Here is a 21,412-nt window from a genome sequence, read left to right as displayed (position 1 = left end):
TCTCCATCTCCAAATAGCAGTTCTGCTAATGTTGAGAAGCCCTGATGTAAAGGAATCACAGCTTGAAGCAGGGAGACCAGTTCAGGAAATGGCTTCTGTAATTAAACCAAGACACTTTGGATGGCCTCTCAACCCAAGTGATGAATGCTGTGTTGGATCAATGGCAACCATTTAAAGGTATTCAGGATGTAAGACCATGGAGCTTGATGCATGAGTCTGTGTGTCCACTGGGTGAGTGAGTGAGCGAGAGGCAGGGCCTCTCCAGATGTTGGTTTCTTTGTCTTACTTGACTAAAGGAAGATGAATAGAAATGAGACTTGGTCCTTGTAGGCTATGGGAGGGAGTAGCAGCTAATGCTCAATGCTTGCATCAGGAAGTTGATTTAGACTAGTGACAAAGGCTAGGAGATACATGGCACTAGCAACCAGGAATGATAAAATGACCAGGCTTGAGAGGATGAGCAGAGGAGAACCCAAGGAAAACAGTGAAACAGAGCTGCAGAAGCCGATGGGGCCAGGGATCGTCCGCAGGGTCGCATCCTGAGGAAGCACCAGGGAAGATGACTATTGGATATCTCCTTGGGCTTTGCAGCAAATGTTGTTGAAAGGAAAAGTAATGGTGGACATTGTATCGTGTGAATAAGTAAAGGCTGACAGCTCCTTTAGGAAGTTTGGCACTGGGAGGTAGAGAGGAAAGTGGTTTTCTTTTGTTAGGTATCATCATCATCATCATCATCATCATCATCATCATCATTTCTGTAATGTTAGCATTACAGAAGAAAACTCTAGAAAAGAAGAGATGAGAAGACAAAGGGGGAGGGCAGTTGACTCACTAAACTCTCAAAGAACATGATGGGCTAAGATTCAGTGGCCATGTGCCAGAAAAGAGGGAGACACGTGACCAATTAGACTTACAGTTCAGTAGAGATGAGATCCTGGCTAGCCTATGATGCTCTTTAATCCTTTCGGTTTCCATGGTGAAATAAGTGAAGTCACCTACACAGAGTGAAGAACTGTGGAGATGTGTATAAAAGGGAAAGAAAAGGAGAGACTTTAAGCGGCCACCGTGGGAAGTGGGGCAGAAGAGCCACAGACCGTGGGATTTCCCACAGTGAGGGTTAAGCGAGATGGAGCATGTCAGTGTTTTGATGGGTCCAGGGAAGTTGCATGTGACATACTTGAGAGGTGGAAGAGCTGCAAGGGGAGATGGCTGTAGCATCAGGGTCGCCAGGATGCTGAAGCAGTAAGAGCCCTGTCTGGATAAGGATGTAGGCTTTGATCAAACAGAGATGCCAGACCTGGCTGCGTATCAGCCCTCTTTGGGGCTCCTTAACAGATCCCCCAGTCCCGGTCCACTGGCTCAGAGCCCATTTCTGTTATTTTCATCTGTGAAGAGTTCGATGGTGTTTCTGATGTTCATCTGGAATGGAAGAGTAATTTTAAACCTGGTCAACGTCTTCAGGCCAGAGCATGGAGGTACTACTGCTCTGAGACAGTGTGTGGGCAAGACGCTGGGCTTTTTGGAACCTAGGTCTTCAGAGGATAGGGCTATTGAGGCATCTTTGAGAACTGGGTGCCATAGTACTTTGTGTAGATTCAGAAGTGAGTGTGGTCTGATCCAGGGGGCAGAGTTGCAAAGCATTTTCTGCAGTCTTAGTCTTTCCTTGGAGCTTTAGCTCAAGATTGAAGTTTCTGGGAGACCAAAAGCATGGTCTGTGAGTCCACATTTCCTGGGTATATTAGTAGAGGAGTAAATCTTTAACCATCCTGTCTAGTCTGCTTCTGGCTGGTATATGTGGTCCCTCCATTGCAGTAGCCACACAGTGTTTCACGCTCATTGCCAGACTCATTATTCCAGGGTATAATTCCTATGAGAGGCACATTCCAAACCAAGATTCACTTTAACCTGTGCCTGGGATGTAGTATAAGTGAGCATCTTTTTAACCCCACCCACCCCTGACCCGTGTGTGTGTGTGTGTGTGTGTGTGTGTGTGTGTGTGTGTGTGTGAGAGAGAGAGAGAGAGAGAGAGAGAGAGAGACAGAGAGAGAGAGACAGAGAGAGACAGAGAGAGAGAGAGAGAGAGAGAGAGAGAGAGAGAGAGAAGAATTTATACACACCGCAGGTGTGAGAAAGCCCTCAGAGGGCATTAGAGAACCAGGACCTGGAGTTACAAGTGGTTATAAGCCATCTGATGGGGTGCTGGGATCTGAACTCAAGTCCTCTGTGGGAACAGTAAGTGCTTTAAGCCTCTGAGCCATCTCTCCAGCACCAAATTTCTTGAGTTTTAGAGTGGAATGTAGTCGTTATAGCTCATAAAACTTGCCCTTAGAAGTGAATGTATTAATTAGGTGTTTTGCTTTAACAAAGCAACAACCATGATATGGATTAATGAATACCAAATTTAATGAGATTATCATTGTGGTGTGTGGGAAAGCCCTTTGGGTAATTTAACTGGGTCTCTCCGAAGTAGCTGAGAAAGTACCTTATGATGGAAACATTATGTTCCAGGCGATGATACAAAAAGAAAGAGTAATAGGCAGTTAGAAGCCTTTTGCAAAGATTTGAATGTCAAACTTGCTTGCCCTCAGCATATCAGGCACTTAGATGAAAGTGCAGGTTTGCTTGCTGCACTCAGGAAATATCCCAAAGCAAAGCTGTAGCTTGTCTTCGGAGTGAACTTTGAGTCTAGAAAACCCTGGGGAGTTGAAAATGGAACAAAACAAATAGTTCTTTTTTAAAGCATTCTTTCCTATTAGCTATTAAGGGAAATATATATGCATTGTTCAAAAACAATGAAAGAGTTCATACATACAGTCCCAGAAGAGGAAAGTCAGAAGAATTTCTTAGTGGAAACTTGCTTTCATTATGTGAACGAAAGAGCTGCTTGTTGGGGGCTGGAGAGATGGTTCAGCGGTTAAGAGCACAGTCTGCTCTTCCAGAGGTCCTGAGTTCAATTCCCAGCAACCACATGGTGGCTCACAACCACCTAAACCCTCTAATGCCCTCTTCTGGCATGCAGGTGTACATGCAGATAGAACATCCATATAAATAAGTAAAATTGGAAAAAAAAAAAAAGAAAAAGAAAAGAAAAGAAAGAAAGAAAGAGCTGCTTGCTGCATGCCCTTCTGATATGAGCAGTGGCCTGGAAGACAGTTTCCCTAGGTCAAAGCCCATGTACTGAATTTTGATGCATATTACTCAGCAGATCCTGAGGAAATATGCATTTTCATTTCTGATATCATTTCAGTACATGTCTTTCAGTTGCCTGTTACAATTAAACTTGTCAAAATACAAAATGGCTATTTTATTTTGTTACTTAATTTGTACTTTTTTGGCAGGGGTCAATGGCGGGCAAGTTCAAGACAGGGTTTCTTTGTGTAGTCTTGGCTGTCCTGCACTCACTTTGTAGACCAGGCTGGCCTTGAACTCACAGAGATCCACCTGCCTCTGCCTCCCCAAGTGCTGGTGTTATAGGTGTGCCCAGCTAATTTGGACTTTTCAAACTGAAATAAGTCAAAAGCATTAGGCTTATCTGTCAGCTGTTAATATATGATTAACTGAGAGAGGTGTGAATTTGAAAAATCTCAAGGATTTTACTTGACTACACATGGTATGGAAACCATTCAATGGCACGGTTAGCTTGATCCAGAGGTTTTGGTCCCACTAGCGTTTAGTGATAGCTAGGCTGGGGATCTGGTCCCTACCAGCATTTATAAACTAAGAGGTACCCAGCAATTTCTGGTTGCTGTGGAGAAGGGTCTGGAAGCTTTGCTACAGTGAGAGGGATAGCTGGAGAATAATGTGTATTTCCTAGAGAACAAAGCTGAGGGGGTCCTTCACAGTTTTGGGGGGTTATCTATGTAGTTATTTTATAAAAGAGAAGAGCCATTCTGTGTTTAGAAGACTATCACAGGCCAGCCAGGAGACTGGAGGCGGTGGATTCTGGTTCAGTGTTGGGATGAGTGTACTTTATAGGAATTACAGCTGGTTACAGGGTGATCTGTCCAGAAGGCCTCTGCACTGGAACGGACTGAAGCAACACCTGGCGTTTCCAGAAAGGTGCTGTCCTGTTCCTTCATGGTTACTTTACAGAAGTGTTCTAGGCCCCAGTTGTTTCCTGGGATATTCTGGGTGTGCTTTTGTATTTACATGTACTGACTGCATTTTTAAGGAAAGGCTTGGGCAGAGCTCAGGGGAGCTAGCAGAGAAGTAAAGGTGCACTATTTTAAGTCTCTCTTTGATGAAGCATTTCAGAGCCACAAATGCAGCAGTTTTGACGTTCCAGTCCTTGACTCATTGTCTTTAGCTCCTGTCTCTCTGATGGATGCAAAGGGTTGATTCCATCCTATCCCATTTTGTTTCCCCTCAAAAGGAGATGTTTTCTCACCTATAGTTTTATGTTTTTACTCCTGGGCATGTAGATCTATATAGGATACAGTATTGCTTTGAGAAATCCATTGGTTTTTAGCACTCTATTTAGGCTTATTATCTCTCATATTTACCGCACACACAGACATAGTTTAACATTTGTTTTTGTGAGACTGGCCTGGAACTCTCTATGTAGACCAGGCTCTCCTCAAACTCACAGCTATCTTCATGCTTCTGCCTCCCAAGTGCTGAAATTAAAAACAACTTTCACCATACCTGGCTCCTACGTTTTAATTTTTATATGCAAATAGCTATGTATCCGTGTTTTCTGTGAAAGATTTTTAGGCTTTTGCTCTTGTCCTTTCTATTGTTAATGTGGCAGCCCTCCCTCTCCATGCACTGAGATCTGGTCACTGGGAAGATTGCTAAGCTGGGGCTCGATGTTCGGTAAAGCTCAAATTGGAGTCAGCTGATTGAGACTTCTGGCATAAAAAGAATGAAATGTGGTCCCTGATCAAAGAGAAACTTCTAAAGACCTAGGAAATGTGTGGTATTTGTCTATGGCCTCATTGGCAGACATCTGTAATGCCTAGCTGCTTTAGGCCATCAGTTTCCTCCTCCCCTCCCCTCTCTCCTCTTTTCCTCTTTGTCTCACAGTACTGAGGCTGGAACCCAGGCTCTTCCCACGTGCCAGACACGCATTCCACCACGGAGCTACAGGCCCAGTCAGTGCTAGCTACACTTTCTGCTTTGTTCATTTTTGAAACTCATGCAACCTAGGATAACTTTAAAATCCCTTTTTTTTTTTCCTATTTTGCCCAGGACAGCCTTGAACTTCTGACCCTCCTCTCTCTGTCTCATGTACCCTGGGATTGCAGGCATTAAGTACCATGCCTCGTTGACAGCTGTCATATTTGGTGAGATGACTTGTATGTACCCAAGAGCATTTGAAATAATTTCTTGGCTAGACTTGCTCTGTCTGCTCATTCATATTACATGATTTATATTTTGTCTTACCCTTTCTATTAAACTTTGCCATTAACATTTTAACTTAATAAATACCACTCACGGGTCTGTTTTTCTGTGCTCTTGTATCTGGATGCTTTGTGACTTTAGGAAAAAGGCTCAGCTCAAGAAAAAGCGAGGTGTCCCTCAGATCAACGAGCAGATGCTGTTTCATGGCACCAGCAGTGAATTTGTGGAAGCCATCTGCATTCACAACTTTGATTGGAGAATCAATGGTGTGCATGGTGCTGTCTTTGGAAAAGGTAATGCCCGAGTCTCAGGTCCAGGCTTAGTAGGAAATTGCTTATGTTATCATTCAGTGTTGGCAGTAATGAAGCTAAAAGTTACCAGACTATGGGTTCCAAACAAGCCCATGGAGCTTCTGAACCACAGAAAAGCACCTGCTCCACACCCAGGGTGGAAGCGAGACTTGTATGCCCTGCTCTATTCAGAGGCCCCTATTTCTGGTCATCCTGATGGGTACCCTGTGCTAGCGCAGCCTGTAGCATCTCTAGTGTTAAGTCACCCCTTCCCATGGGTGAGCCTGCACACTGAGCTGCCCTAAGCAAATGCAAAGAGTGATAGAAACATGTTAGCTACACTCTACGGTAGCTACTAGTAGTTTGTTTGGTTTTGCTTGTTAGAAAATGATATTCTTGCCTAAAAGAATATCAACATGCCCTAAAGGGAAAAGTAGGCAAAACTCTGTTTTATTTCTAGTTCTAGTGTTGTGCAAGTACCAGTTCTCCACTTCATGGCCTGATTCAAGCAGATAGGGAGAAAGGTGAGGAGGGTAAGGAGCGAGCATTTGTTCTACCAGTTTGTCCCTGGGGCCTTACTTCTGGTAAGAGAGCTGACTTCCACTTAGGATTAGGATTTTGAAACAATTAATTTAAGAATAAGTATTGAAAAGGCCTCTCACCATACCTATCCAAGGTCAGAAGGGTCCGGGCCCAGTTCCATCAATATTGGGTGGTTAGGAGAGTTTGTAATTCATGCCCCAGTTCTGTAGAGTTAGTACTTGCTTGACAGCGTCAGTCACTTACAGAGCGCTGGCTGCTTTCTTGCGTGTTCATGATACTAAATAACAGTGTCTTGGGATGCTCAGGCAGGAGCAGATACAGCACAGGAAGAGGAAAGTTTTACTTTGACTCACAGTTCAGACGTTTCAGTCTACTCTACTGGTACTGTGGAGCCTGTTTTGAGGCAGACCATCATGCTCGGGAGTGTGGTATAAAGTGAACTAGCCACCCCCTCCTGGCAGCCAGACCAGGAACAATGTGTGAGGAAGAAGACTGTCTGTGGTCCACAATCCTTCTCTCTGTAGGCTGCATCTCTCTTAAAGTCCCCATACCTTCCTTAGCATCAAGTTCCCAGAAGGCTAAGCCTTTGACACACGGGTCCCAGGGAGACTAAAGATCCACAGCAGTAGCTTTTACAGTCTCAGAATTTCACTCCTGAGTGTAACCCCTGGCTCTAGAATTACCTCTGGATTGCCCCCGTGTCATAGTCAGCAGCTTCTTGGGTTTGAGCTCCTTGGGTAGAGCAGTGTTCTGTAGAGCTTGGCTGGATGCTGGGTGAGGGCTGTGGGGACAAGGCTGAGGAAGGACACAGCTGGGGAGTAGGGCCTCCAGGTGAGATTCTCACCTGCCACACTTCTCACCACAGGATGATTTTGTGTTTTATTTACTGGATTTCCTTGCAAGCTCTCTTTTGGAAACACAAGTGTGGCACCTTGTTTGTCAAGGGCACAGGAGGGCACTGGTGAGGCCTGGTATATCCACAGGGTTGAGGGTGTGTGTGTGTCAGAGAGGGGGATTATTTCCCCTTCTTCAGGTCTGCGGAGGAGGAAGTCCCACATCTGTCCCTGTGGTGTGATTCTTGTCTGTCAGAATGTTGTCGCCGGAGTTTCGTGTTTTCTCCAAAATAACCTTGGCCCTTTCTGTTGAAGGAACCTATTTCGCGCGAGATGCTGCATATTCCAGTCGTTTCTGCAAAGATGACATCAAGCACGGGAACACATTCCAGATTCATGGGGTCAGCTTGCAGCAGCGGCATCTGTTCAGAACCTATAAATCCATGTTTCTTGCTCGAGTGCTAATTGGGGATTACATAAACGGAGACTCCAAATACATGAGACCTCCTTCCAAAGACGGGAGCTATGTGAATTTGTATGACAGCTGTGTGGATGACACCTGGAACCCAAAGATCTTTGTGGTTTTTGATGCCAACCAGATCTACCCTGAGTACTTGATAGACTTTCACTGACCCCACCTCCCCAGGCTCAGTAGTGAAAGCTTTGCTGTCTCATTGCAGGAGGATTTGGCCCCCTATCTTCTAGCCGCTAATATAAATATTGGATACTTTTGAAACAGATGCCGAAAAGAATGCGGCCTCAGTGTATAAAGAAGTGCTGGCTGTGAGGTTGCTTGTATGTTTTCCTGTTTCTGTCTGTCACAGTTTTGTTCAAGACCGATGCTGTTGCCATTTTAGCATACGGGAATGAGAGATGCTACTCAAGACCTACCAGGTCAGCTCTCATTACCGTGGCCAGGCAGTCTTCAAAGTTCATGTGTGTAATCCGGACAGATGACTTTAGTATTCGTTTCCTGTTACGAGAACTGGAGTTTTATAAATTGAATTTTGACATTATCGCCTATCAATGAGCATGTTCCTTTGTTCATCTTCTGAAGGAGTCATTTAAAACCCTGAAAGAGTCCCTGGTGCCCAGAGAAGTAAGAAACGAGGAGCCTGTCTGCCGGGCTAGGGCACAAGCTTGCAGAAGAGAGACCAGGAGAGAGCCTGCTGGCCGCTCCTGTAGGAAGGTGGGCTGCAGTTCCAGAGCAGCTGCCAGCATTCTCACCACCTCCCACAGCTGAGCTGACAACTGCTGCCACAATGGTCACTGGCTCACACTTCAGCCTCCGGGCCCTCCTCGGTGGGCCCTGCCCCAAGATGTTTATTTTCCCTTTGTTTTCCAGGCCCTGTAGTGATCATTCGTAAGAAGCTTTATCTGTACGGCCCCACACCCCCCATTACACACACAGCTGTTTCATGGTGAGTCCTAAAATCTACACGTCTTAGTCACTGGCATCTTTCTGTTTTGGATGATTGTGGAGAACATGGGATGCTGAGGTCTCCTTTAGAGTAGTGATTGACAACTGCCAACACCTGAGCAGCTGTGCACACCTTAGAGTTGTGCTCCTGGCTTTGCGTACCTGTCTACTTGCCTGCTGTTCTGTCCTGAATTGGTCTGTACCAGCTTCCTGGCCGTTGGTGGCCTAGCAGAGGTGAGACAGCACCCGGGCACGACGCTGTCTAGGTGTTCAGCTATCAGACAAGGAGCTGCCCTGTGTGATTTGTCTCCCCAATGCTGCTTTTCCCACAATTCCTTATGGGAAAGATCACCCCTCAAGCCATTCGCCCAGAACTTTTCCTAACTCTTTATACCGAATCTTGTCTCTGTTAGCCCCATCCAGCTTTGGCTGTGAGTAAATGAGCACAGTTTCGCTTCTGGAGCCCATGCCTGCTTTGTTCTCTCCAATCATTTGAATCAGGAAGCATCTAGAACTAAAAATGTATGGAACAAGATTAGGGAAAGTAATCCTTCCAGCTTCTTCTAATGCCAGATTTTCCTTATAGTCCAGAATATGTGTGGTTACATGGTGGGAAGCACATAAACAGCACACAGGAAGCCGTCTGCACAGTACTTTGGGGGCACAGTACTTTGGGCTATAATTCCTGCCTCCAATGTGTAGGGCCACCATTGGTTTAAAACAGGATAGAAAGGACACATTTCAAAACCAACAGAGGCTCTGCAGAAGTGCCTGCAGTCAAAGTTGCTCGGCTGCCTACCCCCTCACAGGAATCAGTGTTAGAGGCATTAGAAGGTCAGCACTGAACAGTATCTTCTAGTTCTTTTCTTCTGTTTTGTTTTTGTTTTTGTGTTTTGTTTGTTTTTGTTTTCTGAGACAGGATTTCCGTGTGTAGCCCCGGCTGTCCTGGAACTCGCTCTGTAGACCAAACTGGCATGCAAAGTGGTGAAGTCCGTCTTCTTAAGTGGCTGTCTCCCCCAGTCCCACGCACACTTCTCTTAATACTTGAATGGAAGTACTGTCGTAGTTGGGGTTGTTCCCTTTTAGACTTGTGTATCCGTGTCAAGGTGCCCGAGAGCACAGGCCGTGTGTGCGGTCATTCTCCCTCACTGCCTTGCATGAGGAAGAAGGCAAAGGTGCATCTCAGTGCCCAGCATAAGAAGCTATGTACTGCTGCTGTTGGGATGGACTGGCAGCCCCGCTTTATACAAAAGAAGTGATTTTGATACGTGTTTTAAAATATAATAATGTAGAATTCACTCATGTTAAAGTTTTACTGTATTTTGTCTGTTACGTGTATAGAAAAGCATCATTTCCTCCAGTGGGAGGGAGAGGAAAGGGAGCTGTTACAGAGTGGTGAGCTGTGCTGCAAAGCTGGCTGAATAAATTCCGTTGAGTACAAACTTGTCTTTTCTCTATGGGGAGTCTAGCCTCGGGGTAAAAATAAATGTGCTTATGGAAAACTTTTTTTAAATCTTTTATCTCTCACCAGGAATGTTTGAGATTAGTGGATCATTTCATTTCTAGACTGGTGGTGGTGGTATTGATGGCAAATTCTGATATTTAATGTCTAAGTGTATTGTTTTCATAACTGTTAATTAAAGTTTTCTGTATCAAAAGTTTGGCTGCCTGTGTGTGCTGTATGTATGCTTCTGATTTCTGGGTCTCGGTTACAACTAGAATTTTCCTCTCAAACGTCATACACTGTCAGGGAGTTTGCTGCCCGCAGCTCCTGTGGACCTCCCCCCAGGGATGCTTTTTGGGCATAATGTTGCTTGTTGTGAGCAATGACTGATCAAATAACCTGGGGATGAAGTCATGTCCTCTGCTCTGTTAGGTTATGCATAGATCAAGGCCTGGTGGCTGCATTGTCCTTCCCTGAAGGGTTCCTGGCCGGTCGGATCTGTTCTAGGAGTATGCCAGTCACCCCACTCACTAGCACTCCCAGCAGTCTCCAGTCAACCTTGCTAAGCAGAACAAAGAGCAGCATGGTAGGCTGCAGCTGTGGCCATGGCCAGACTGTCCACCCCTGTGTCTCCTCCTGTCTAAATGCTCAACTGATAGTAAGCATCACTGTGATAAAGAAAAATAGTTGACCTTTGATTGATAGGAAGCGTGGTGTCTCCATAGATACTTCTGGCTCAGCTAGGGTGGGGAGTCACCTTGAATGTTTGGAGGGGTCATCTAAGATTCATTGAGAAGCGATCTTACAATGTCCCTGGTGGTGTGCTTCTCCCAAGATTTCCTTCTCCCCTTGGAGAAAGGGGATCTTGCTTTTTCATCTTTAGCTCATTTATTTGTATTTTTGAGATAATGTCTTACTACATAGTCCATACTGACCTCACCTTTGTACCCAGCCCAGGTTAGTTAGCTAACTCACAGGTCATCAGATTACAGGCTGTGCCACCATGCTCAATCTGCTTTTTATAAATATTCAAAATACTTTTGGAAGCCTGGGGAGATAGCTCAGTGGTTTAAAATGCCTGCTACTCTTCCAGAGGACCTGAGTTTGGGTCCCAGCACCTACTTTGGGCAGCTCACAGCCATCTGAAGCTGTCGCTCCAGGGCAATTGTTATCCATGAACATCTGTAACTTCTGTGCTTATACCCCCTGCGCACACACACACACACACACACATACACATACACATATATGCGGACACCTGCACACACACACAAACACACACAATACAAATAAAAATGTTAAAAATATTTTGTGGTCCTGGGGAGATGATTCAGTTGGTAAAGTGCTTGGCACACAAGCAGGAAGACGTGAGTTCAGACTCCTAGAACCCATGTGAAAAGCCAGGCACAGTGGTGCATGCCTGTGGCCCTGGTGCCGAGGAAGCAGAGACAGGAGGATCCCTGGGATTTGCTGTTTCTATATACTGAGGATATGACCACCCTGTGGTATGGTTAAGAGGAAGGCTTTTGTTGTAGGGCCAAGAGACGGGACAGCCAGAGGCATTTGGAAGAGTCCAAAGCAGAAAGAGAAATAATAGTGTATTAGTAGTAGTAGTAATGGTGGTGGTGTGGGGTGTATGTGTGTGTGTGTGTGTGTGTGTGTGTGTATGTGTGTGTGTGTAATGTTTAATATTTATTTTTATTCATGTGTCTGTGTTGGATATATACCTCATATATTCAGGTGCATTCAAAGGCCAGAAGAGGACATTAGAATCCCCTGGAGTTACAGGGTGATGACCCCCCTGTTGTGGATTCTGGGAACTGAACTCAGTTCCTCTAAGCAGCAGGAGCTCTTAACCATTGAGCCACATCTCCAGCCCCCTGTGTAACCCTTCTGTTAAAAACAAAACACACACACACACACACACACACACACACACACACACACACACACACACAAACTCAGCTGGGCATGGTGGCATATGCCTTTAATCCCAGCAGAGGAAGGCAGATGGATGTGAGTTGGAGGGAAGCCTGGTCTACAAAGTGAGTCCAGGATAGCCAAGGCTACACAGAGAGACCTTGTCTTGAAAAAAGCCAACAACAAATCTCTTCACACTATACATCCTAAGAATCTTGGCAATACATAGCCCACTTCACTTCCCCGCAGGCAGTTTTATGATGCCACTTGAGGTAACAGGTGAGGACCTGAACATAACAAAGAAATTAGAAGCCCACAATGAATTGAGCGCTTCAGGCTTGGTGTGAGTAATAGTCACGGTCATCTTTTATCTTTAATTTTTCCCAAGGTAGTTTTCCCTTCTCACCTCACCTGAGGGAAGGACGGAGAGCTCTCCACCCAGCTTTTCCCTTACTGACCTGTGCTTGCCCAGGTAGGAAGCACCTAGAGGGTTCCTAACGGGACAGCAGCTTCTCCCTGTGGCTGGCTGAGCTTAGTTCCCTGCTGAAGGGTTGCACAGTCTTTTCTCTCCGCTTTAATTGCCTGGCTCCCACTCCTAGGCGCTGCAGGCTGTAAAGACTTGGCTTTCAGTTAACTCACTGTGCAGCTGTGTAACTTGGAATTTAGCATTGGTCTTGCTCATTTTTCAAGTGGCTTCTCACAAGAGCAGAACAGGGGTTTTATGCCAAGGACATTTGTATTTCCCGCAGCTTCTGAGCTTTGCTGTGCCCTCTACGAGCCAGCAGACAGCAGGCTGCTTCTTGCCTGGCTTATGCTGACTCCACTGTGGTGGTGTAGCTCAAGAAAGTCCCAAACCAGAATTGAATTCAAATCACTTTGCGGTGTTAATTATGAGTCCAGATGGCAGCACACCTTGTAGTTTTCTATCCCCTTTAAAAAATGCCTTTTCCTGTGGGTCTTACTATGCTATGTTGTCTCCCAAATACTAGGGACGCTGGTATTTGATTAAGAGTCTCAGAGTCAGCGGTGAACCCATTTCCTCGGCTTAGATCAGGTACCACTTTGGGAGCCAACGGAGCTGAATTTTATCTCCATCTTTACTGTTTGACTCAGTGTGACCTTGGGTAGCTCACCAGAGGACAGAGGTGAATTTGAGGAGAAACCAAGCAGAAAAAGGCAAGGTGAAGAAAATACAGCTGGCAGCATTGTGAAGTGAGCAGAGAAGGAAAGCTTGGTTTTAAATATTGTCCTTTGAGTTAATGACTTGAGTTCATAAAGAAATCATTAAATGCCTTTTCATCTGGATTGGGAAGAATTTCTGGCAAGCATTGCAGTCAGAAGGAGGGGTTCCCCTGGCTCTCATCCTAACCCTGCCACACAGCATCCTCCATGCCCTCAGATTCACAACTAGGGGCTCCTACCTGGGGGGCACCAGGTAGAGAACCAGTTGAACCTGTCCTAATGTTAGCAAGAAGGCCATGCAACGAGAGCAACACTCTTGCCAACGAGACAGTCACTGGCCATGGCCACCGAGAGAACCTGGCACAAAAGTAATGATTAATCTATCCCAGCGAGAGCTTTAACAAAACTGTGTGTGTGTGTGTGTGTGTGTGTGTACATGAGCACACACCTGTGCAGGTTGTCCAATGAGACCAGAAGACGGCGCTGGAATTAACAGGCGATTGCAGTTAGACTTGGGTGCTGGGTACTGAACTCCACCCCTATGCTCCTAATACCAAGCCAGCTCCCCAGCCCCAAGGAGGATTTTTTTTAAAAAACTTTACCTCTTCACTACTCTTCCTTACTCAAGAAAGTTTTAGGCAACCCCAGGTATTTAGATATATGAAATAAGTATATAAATCAAATGTGTATTGATCATCATAAAGACATTTATCTTAAAATAATTTTGTGGCCAGGTGTAGTGGTGCATGCCTGTGATCTCAGCACTCAGGGAAGCAGAGGCAGGCAGATCTCTGGGAGTTCAAGGCCAGCCTGGGCTACAAAGTGAGTCTAGGACAGCCAACGCTACACAGAGAAACCCTGTCTCAGAAAAAAAAACCAAAATAATACAATAATAGTAACAATAATAATAACAACAACAATAATTCTGTGGTATATATACAATTTACCATTTATTAAAGCTAAACAAATTTGCACACTAACAAAATGGATATATTTATTTTTTATAGGGAACTAATCTGGGCTGAATCGTCAATATTGCAGGCTGTGGAGCATCTTCAGCACTATTCAGTTTATCAATATCTTGATTTTATGAACATCAGTGCTGAGAATCCTGCTTTGCATAGATGGGCACCACAGAATGGCAGAAATCTACTTAGGGCTGTTTCAGAAATTGCTGGAAATTCTGTCTGGACCCAAGGCCAAAATGCATTTATTGATTTTATTTTTATGAACTCAAGTCAGTAACTCAAACAACAATATTTAAAATTAAGCATTCTAACCCAGTCCAATCCAAAGACACAGCGTTCTAAGGACTGCATGCTGAACAACAGTGGTAGGAAGACACGAAACGTTTTTGTTGTCTATAAGTTAAGCTATCATGTTTCTGTAAATACAGGAAACTTTGGACAACACAATGGGGTACATGGGGGAGGAGAAGGGATCCTGTAATGGGGGCTGGAGAGATGACTCAGTGGTTGAGACCCCTCAGTGTTCTTCCAGAGGACCCGGGTTTGGTTCCCAGTGCCCACAAAGGTTCCCTGGCCTCTGAGGGCACCAGCACACACATGCATGGTACATCATATACCAGCAAAGGACCCAAACACAAAGTCACTTAAAGAGAAAGAGTACTCTAATGTGTAACATTTCACATGTGAGCCAGTGTATCATGCACTGAGTGTTCACTAGCATTTCATGGTGCATCAGCTTTGCACACTGGATGCTGTGTGTATATGTGTTGCTGTAGGTTGCAACACTGGTGAGCACCGCCCAAAACACCTCAGGTCTGGCGTACATCTAATTTTCAACAGGTGTTTGGTCATTGCATGTTTGGAAACCTTTTACTAAATTTTCCACAACCAACACATTTATATGATGCTGACCCTCACATTCAGTTCTGCAGCCCTATAGAGTCACAGCCCCAGTTTCTAAGAAGCTGAGTCCTGGGGTGTGCGAGAAGGTCTCCTTGAAGGGTGACATTTGAATGTGGAGATGGAAAGATGAAGGATGCCCCCCCCCGCCACACCCACCTCATCCACACCCTTGGCAAGAAAGCAAGCTGAAGCTAAAGGCAGCCAGAACATGTTTGAATCAAAGTCATCAAAATGTCTTGCCCCCCCCCAAAGCCCTGCACCTAGCCTGGGGACTCATTTTCCAAGGAACTTTGACAAGCACTGAGGGTTACATGGGGGAGAACAGAAGGGGTCCTGGAGAATTCTAGACAGCCTGCCATCCAGATGCGGATGAATCTAAGGTCAGTCTCATGCCCTCAGTCATGCCTTTCTGCTTTGGACACACATTCCTTTCTTCTGCCTTGCAGACTTTATCAAAAGTTATGCGTAGGTCACTCCTGGCCATACCACTTAGCAGCTGCCTGGCCTTGTGGAGCTGACTGAGCCCCCACTGAGCTGCTGTTTCTTTGTGGTATGGCAGTGGTGTGAGCAGTGCTAACCCAGGAGGGTGACTAGGAAGATGAGATCATATATTACCTGGAAGGGCGTAGGAAATGTGAGTGGGGATGAAGTCAAAGACCCTCCTCTTTAGGAAGGATGCTGCACTGAATACAGCCCTCCTACAGCTAACCTCCTACAGGAGTCATATTGCCTTGGACTCAGGGACAGGCTTTCTCCACCCCCCTGCCCTTTACATTTGTTTGCCCAGTGTCTTTTAGTCAAATCCCACCTAGGGTAACTGTAAGCTAATCAAATCAGCCTTGATAATTACCAGAGCAAGGGGGACACACACCAGGAGCACTGTGGGTATTCAAGGGACGAGAATGAGGAAGCTTTCGGGATGGGTTTTGTGCTTGGTCCTGTGGTTTGTAGATGCATGGTCTGGGGAGCTGAAATTTACATTAGCTCGGATGCTAGCAGAGAGAGCAGGATTTGGTGTGTCTAAATGTCATCTCAGAAGACTGGCTCCAGGGGAGCTGTCACTGTTAAGAGTGGATATTTAATATTTGCATTCGGTGGGTGGCACAGTGACCTTTATTTTGTCTACTTAGACAAGATTAAGTGGTGGCCTTGTCTTGTCTCAGTTTCTCATGGGCTTAGTAACCCTGTCTGACTGGGGTGCTTTTAGTTTGGGTATGTTGAAGAGCTTAGCTGTGAGTGCCAGGCCATGTCCAAATGTCAGGGCTCCTTTGTTTTTTTGTCTTTGTTTTTCTTCCTCTACTTATCTCTTATTTCAGTTATTTTTCTCCCTACATGGAATCCTAAGTGAGTATGGCCATTCATTCCACAAAGCACTTTATCTTCCTCATACTTACACAGTGAAAAATACAGAACACCCTAATAGCAGCCCTCCCTGGAAGAAACTCTAGTATAGAGTGGGCAAGAGTCAGAGGGTGTATAACCACCCAGCCAACCTGCTAGTTTCCATGCATTGCTTGGCTTCCCATGGAGACTCTCTTGTGTCTGGATTCTCCTCAGGACAGAAGTTCCTGCCTGCTGAGGCGCACACTGAGTAGTGAAAGTGCATTCATTCCTCTTCGAGTATCCCAGCTCCCGGACCCAAGTCTCCTCTAGTGAAAGGTCCCACCCAGCCTTTGCTGTGGTCCCTCTGCATGGCTGGTCCATGGGTGGTGTCCCAGTTTGTTTCTTGTTACTGGGATACAATGCTGCTCAAAAGAAACTTAGGGAGGAAAGGGGGTTTGCTTCATCTTTTCAACCCTCCTCACACTCCATCATCACTAAGGAAAGTCAGACCAGGAATTCCAGGTGGGCAGACAGAAACCTGGAGGTGGGAACTGAAGCAGAGGCCCTGGAGGTGTGCTGCTTAATGGCGTGTTCCAAGGTGTTTCCAAGGTTACCATATATCTACCAGGACCACCTGCCCAGGGGTGGCACCGCCCCCAACAGGCTGGCTCCTCCCACACCATTAATAAAATGTCCCACCAACTTGCCTACAGGACAAACTGATGGAAACAATTCTCCAATTGGCATTTCCTCTTCCCAGATGACTCTACCTTGTATCAAGTAGATAAAAACAAAAGACCCTAACCAGCGGGAGTGATATAAGCCAACAGTGATGGCTTGCTTACTCTTATTACAGACTTCTCAAAAGAACTGCCTTTTTCCCCCAAGAAACTTTTGTAAATTTTAAAAGTTTACGTGTGTGTATGCATGTGTGTCTGCATGCATGAGTGTGAATGTGTGTGTGAGTGCATGTGTGTGTGTGTGTGTGTGTGTGTGTGTGTGTGTGTGTGTATGGTGTATGCTGTGTGTAGCCAAGTGCTCTAGGAGGCTAGAAGAGGCCGTCTGACCACGTGTAAGTGGAATTACAGGTGGTCGTGAATTACCTAATGTCCCTCAGAAGAGTAGCGATTCTTAACCACCAAGCCCTCTCTCCAACCCTTAGGCACACAATTTGAAATTGACTACATTTTCTGACTGGTTTTACTGTTTTGGGGGTGTTTTGCCCAGGTAAAGATATTAAAGAAGTGGGAGTGGAGAGATGGCTCAGCGGTTAAGAGCACTGACTGCTCTTCCAGAGGTCATGAGTTCAATTCCCAGCAACCACATGGTGGCTCACAACCATCTATAATGTGATCTGATGCCTCCAACTCTGTATACATAATAATAAATAAATAAATCTTAAAACAAATGTTAAAGAAGGAATCCTGGGAGGTGTTCTGACAGATCACAACCTGTGGGTCACGGTCCCACTTAAGGATCAAATATCGAGTATTTTTATATCAGATATTTACATTACATTATGATTCATAACGGTAGCAAAAGTACGGTTATGGAGTAGCAATGAATAATCTTGTAGTTGGGGGCCACCACAACATGAGGAACTGTATTAAATAAAGAGTCTCAGTGTGAGGAAGGCTGAGAACCACTGGTCTTGACAGACCCATGGAGTGAGAGCAACAACCACTAGGTGGCAGCATCTAACCTAAGGACTGGATCAGGGGGGGAAAAATCCACTTTAAAAAAAAAAAAAAATCACAGCTGGCCATGGTGGCGCAGGCCTTTAATCCCAGCACTCGGGAAGCAGAGGCAGATCACTGTGAGTTCGAGGCCAGCCTGGTCTACAAAGCGAGTCCAGGACATCCAAAGCTACACAGAGAAACCCTGTCTTGAAAAACAAACAAACAAACAAATAAAATTCACTTTGCATCCCTAGTGCAGCCTCCTCCCTCCTCTCCTCCTGGTCCTGCCCTCCCACCCTCTTTCCCCTTTCCCCCTCTCCTTCTCAGAAAAGGGGAACCTCACCACCACCAACCATCCCGGCACATCAACCTGCCTCTGGACTAAGTGCATCCTCTTCTACTGAGGGCCAACAAGGCAGCCCGACTAGGGGAAAAGTGATCCCAAAACAGGTGACAGAGTCCATGTCAGAGACAGCCCTACTCTAATTGCTACGGGACTTCCACGAAGACCAAGCTGCCCATCAGCTACATATTTAGGGGACCTAGGTCCAGTCAGTGCATGCTCCTTGGCTGGTGGTTCAGCCTCTGGGAACCCCCATGATCCTCTGTTAGCTGACTCTGTTGGTCTTCCTGTGCTGTTCTTGTGCTCTCTGGCTCTCTCTATAGCATTCTTCCAACTCTTTCCCAAGATTCTCCGAGCTCCGCCTACTGTTTGGCTATGGGACTCGGCATCTGTTCCTGTCTGCTGCTGGGTGGGGCCTCTCGGGGGACAGTTATGCTAGTCTCCGCAGCAGAGTTTTGCTAATAGTGTCAGGGGTTGGTTCTCTCCCATGGGGTGGGCCTCAAGTTGGGCCAGTCATCGTTTGGCCCCTTCCCTCAATCTCTGCTCCATCTTTATCCCTGCACACCTTGGCAGGGTAAGTTTTGGGTCAAAGCTTTTGTGGGTGGGCTGGTGTGCCCCTCCCTCCACTGGAAGCCCTTCCTGGGTATAGAAGGTGGTCACTTCAGTCTCCATATCCCCTGCTCCTAGGAGTCTCAGCTAGAGTCACCCCCATATCCTCCCAGGAGCTTACCCCACAGAGGGTCTCCAGAGTGTCCCCGAGATGCATCCCATTGGTTTCCCCTCTCTCTCCCTGTCCTCTCACCTCTCCCCTCCCCGCTCTCCCACCACCACCCACCTGATCCCCACCCTTATTCCCCACAACGGAATACTACTCAGCTAACCCCAAACAGGGCAATCATGAAATTTGCAGCCAAATGGATGGAACTAGAAAATATTATCCTGAGTGAGGTAATTCAGACCCAGAAAAACGTCCATGGTATGTATTCATTTATAAGTGAAGTTTAGCCATGAAGTAGAGGATAACCATTCTATCATCCACAGACCCTAAGACGCTAAACAACAAGGAGGGCCCAAGGGAGGATGCTTGAATCTCACTGCGAAGGGGAGATAAGACAGACATTGGAAGTGGGTGGAGAGAGGGGGTGGGGAAAATCCACTTTCATCTCTACACTTTAGGGAAAGTGAACGGATTCTTCAGAAGTCATCTAGTCAGTCTCCCTCCGTTAAGCCACAGAGCTCTGTTTCTTTGGGCTCAGTAGTGTGCTTGTCCCATTTCTAGCAGCTACTGGGACACGTGACCTGCCCTAATAAAAAAGCCAGCCTCCTGGTGGTCACTCTGGCCAGCTGATTTTTCTTAAACCACCTCACAGAGTAAATAACGAGTTCACTTGTGTGTTTTTCTCAGGTGAGATGTGATGGAATCCCGAGAAATGTTCCTGGCACTTTCTGAGCCAGTGAACACTGGCTGTTATCTGTGAGTCCCCCCCAAAAAAACCTTACTCCCTCCCCTCAACCTTAATCCTCAGTCTTTTCCTAGAGCTGCTTGTGGTACTCTCCTTGGCTGAGTGTTTCACCCTTCACCTAAAGAGCCCACGAGCTTTACTACCCTCTCAATACAAAAAAGATAACCAGGCTCTCAGCTTCCCACTTGGCAGCTCAGAGCACCTGGGCACTCAGGTGGCCCGGTCCAGGCTCTTTTCCAAAGATGCATCTGAACCGATTAGCTTAGCCAGGTGGTGTGGTGGTACACTCCTTTAATCCCTGCACTCACGAAGCAGAGGCAGGCAGATCTCTGTGAGTTCAAGGCCAGCCTGGTCTACAAACTGACTCCAGGACAGCCAGGGCTATCACACGGAGAAACGGTGTCTTGAAAAACAAACAAACAACAGCTGCAACAATAACAAAAGATTAGCTTAAATGTGGAGCCTGTGGTATGCCAACAACCTCCCACATCTTTTTCTGAGCAAGCTTCACCCAAGGCCTGAGGTGTTAAACCTGGGCAAGCTAAAGTGTTTATAGCTGTAAAGTGTAAAGCATTAAGCCCTTCCCCTTCACGTATCTTTATTCCTCTTGCTGTGGTCTTACTGGGGTTGCTCCTTTGTTGCTCTGCAGCTATGGTACCTACACTTCATAACAGACTGTGTTAGAAGAGCCAGCCAGTGGCATATGTCAGCCCCCCCGAGTTGCAGACTCTGACTAATGACTTACCAGCTGTACAGATGCTGACCTGATTCCCAGAACTGCTGCTCCCTTACCCTTTAGTGCTGTTGGGGGGCGGGGGAAGATCCTGGAGGCTGGGAACCCCTGGAACAGGCTCTGACGTTCGCCAGCTGCTCAGAATGTAGTTGGGCTCTCTCAAGAACAGGGCGGGCCTCAGTAGAGCCATGGTTAAAGGCCCAGGTGTTCTGGAGAAGCTGTGGTGTCAGATCTCCCAACTGTCTGCTCCTCAAGACAGTGTGGATATTGGGACATGAGAGAGAAACGCTAAGCCAGGAAAAGTCAGGCAGTAGAAACCTGACCAGAATTGTTCTTCAGGGTCCTTAGTGTCCTTAACCCCAACATCCAGGTATATATATGTATCCCAGTCTCACCCATTCCAGAGAGTGGACAGCAGGCAGGCAGGGTCACGGATATGGACATTATGGACAGCCTTTGCATCTTCACACTGCCAGCAGTGACAAGAGGCCAGTGTCTTGTCTTCCCCCGCACCCCACCCTGGCAAATAGAGAGGAGACATTGGGAAATGCCCTGCATTTGGGGTCAGACTAACCCAGAACTCCCTGAAAGTGTCATTGAATGGTTATTTTACTCTATTACAGTATATTACAAGACACCCGGACTGAAAGCCTTGTAAAGGATTACATCCGGGACGTCAAGGTCAGCGGTAGTGTTTGCTTCGCATGTGCAAAAGCATGGGGTTTCACCCCCCAAACCAAAAAGATTGATCCATCTCTCCACTGTTTGATAGACTTGGTGCTTTGGTTTGAGCTGTTGTCACAGAGCGCTCTGAACTGAGTGGCTTAAACAATAGAAATCTACTCTTCGTGGTTATGGAGGCTGAGAAATGCAAGTTCAAGGAGCTGGAAGGGTAGGGGAGGAGATAAGAGGAGAGGGGAGAGGGGATAAGATGGGGAGATAAGGAATGGGAAGAGAGGATACAGGAGGAGGAGAGATGTGGAAAGGACGGGAGGGGAGGGGAAGAGAGGGGAGGGTCTGCACCC

The 21,412-nt window shown here is 46.3% G+C and overlaps 1 protein-coding gene across 9 annotated transcripts in view; it reads left to right on the top strand.

Moving 5' to 3' along the window:
* The window catches only part of PARP11 (poly(ADP-ribose) polymerase family member 11), a 42,364-nt gene extending 32,277 nt beyond the window's left edge, over positions 1 to 10,087 (top strand). For all 9 annotated transcript variants that reach the window (XM_084766324.1, XM_084766323.1, XM_084766320.1 and 6 more), the window contains 2 exons: positions 5,485 to 5,636; positions 7,325 to 10,087. In XM_084766324.1, coding sequence (XP_084622450.1) covers positions 5,485 to 5,636; positions 7,325 to 7,641 — 469 coding nt within the window. In that variant the 3' untranslated portion in view covers positions 7,642 to 10,087. The remainder of the gene's footprint in view (positions 1 to 5,484; positions 5,637 to 7,324) is intronic.
* Positions 10,088 to 21,412: the final 11,325 nt, after the last annotated feature.

The sequence above is a fragment of the Acomys minous genome, assembly GCF_964271855.1.
Source record: "Acomys minous genome assembly, chromosome: 17".
Lineage (NCBI taxonomy): Eukaryota > Metazoa > Chordata > Mammalia > Rodentia > Muridae > Acomys > Acomys minous.
Note: the sequence above shows the minus strand (reverse complement) of the source record. Positions and strands in the feature narration are given on the sequence as shown.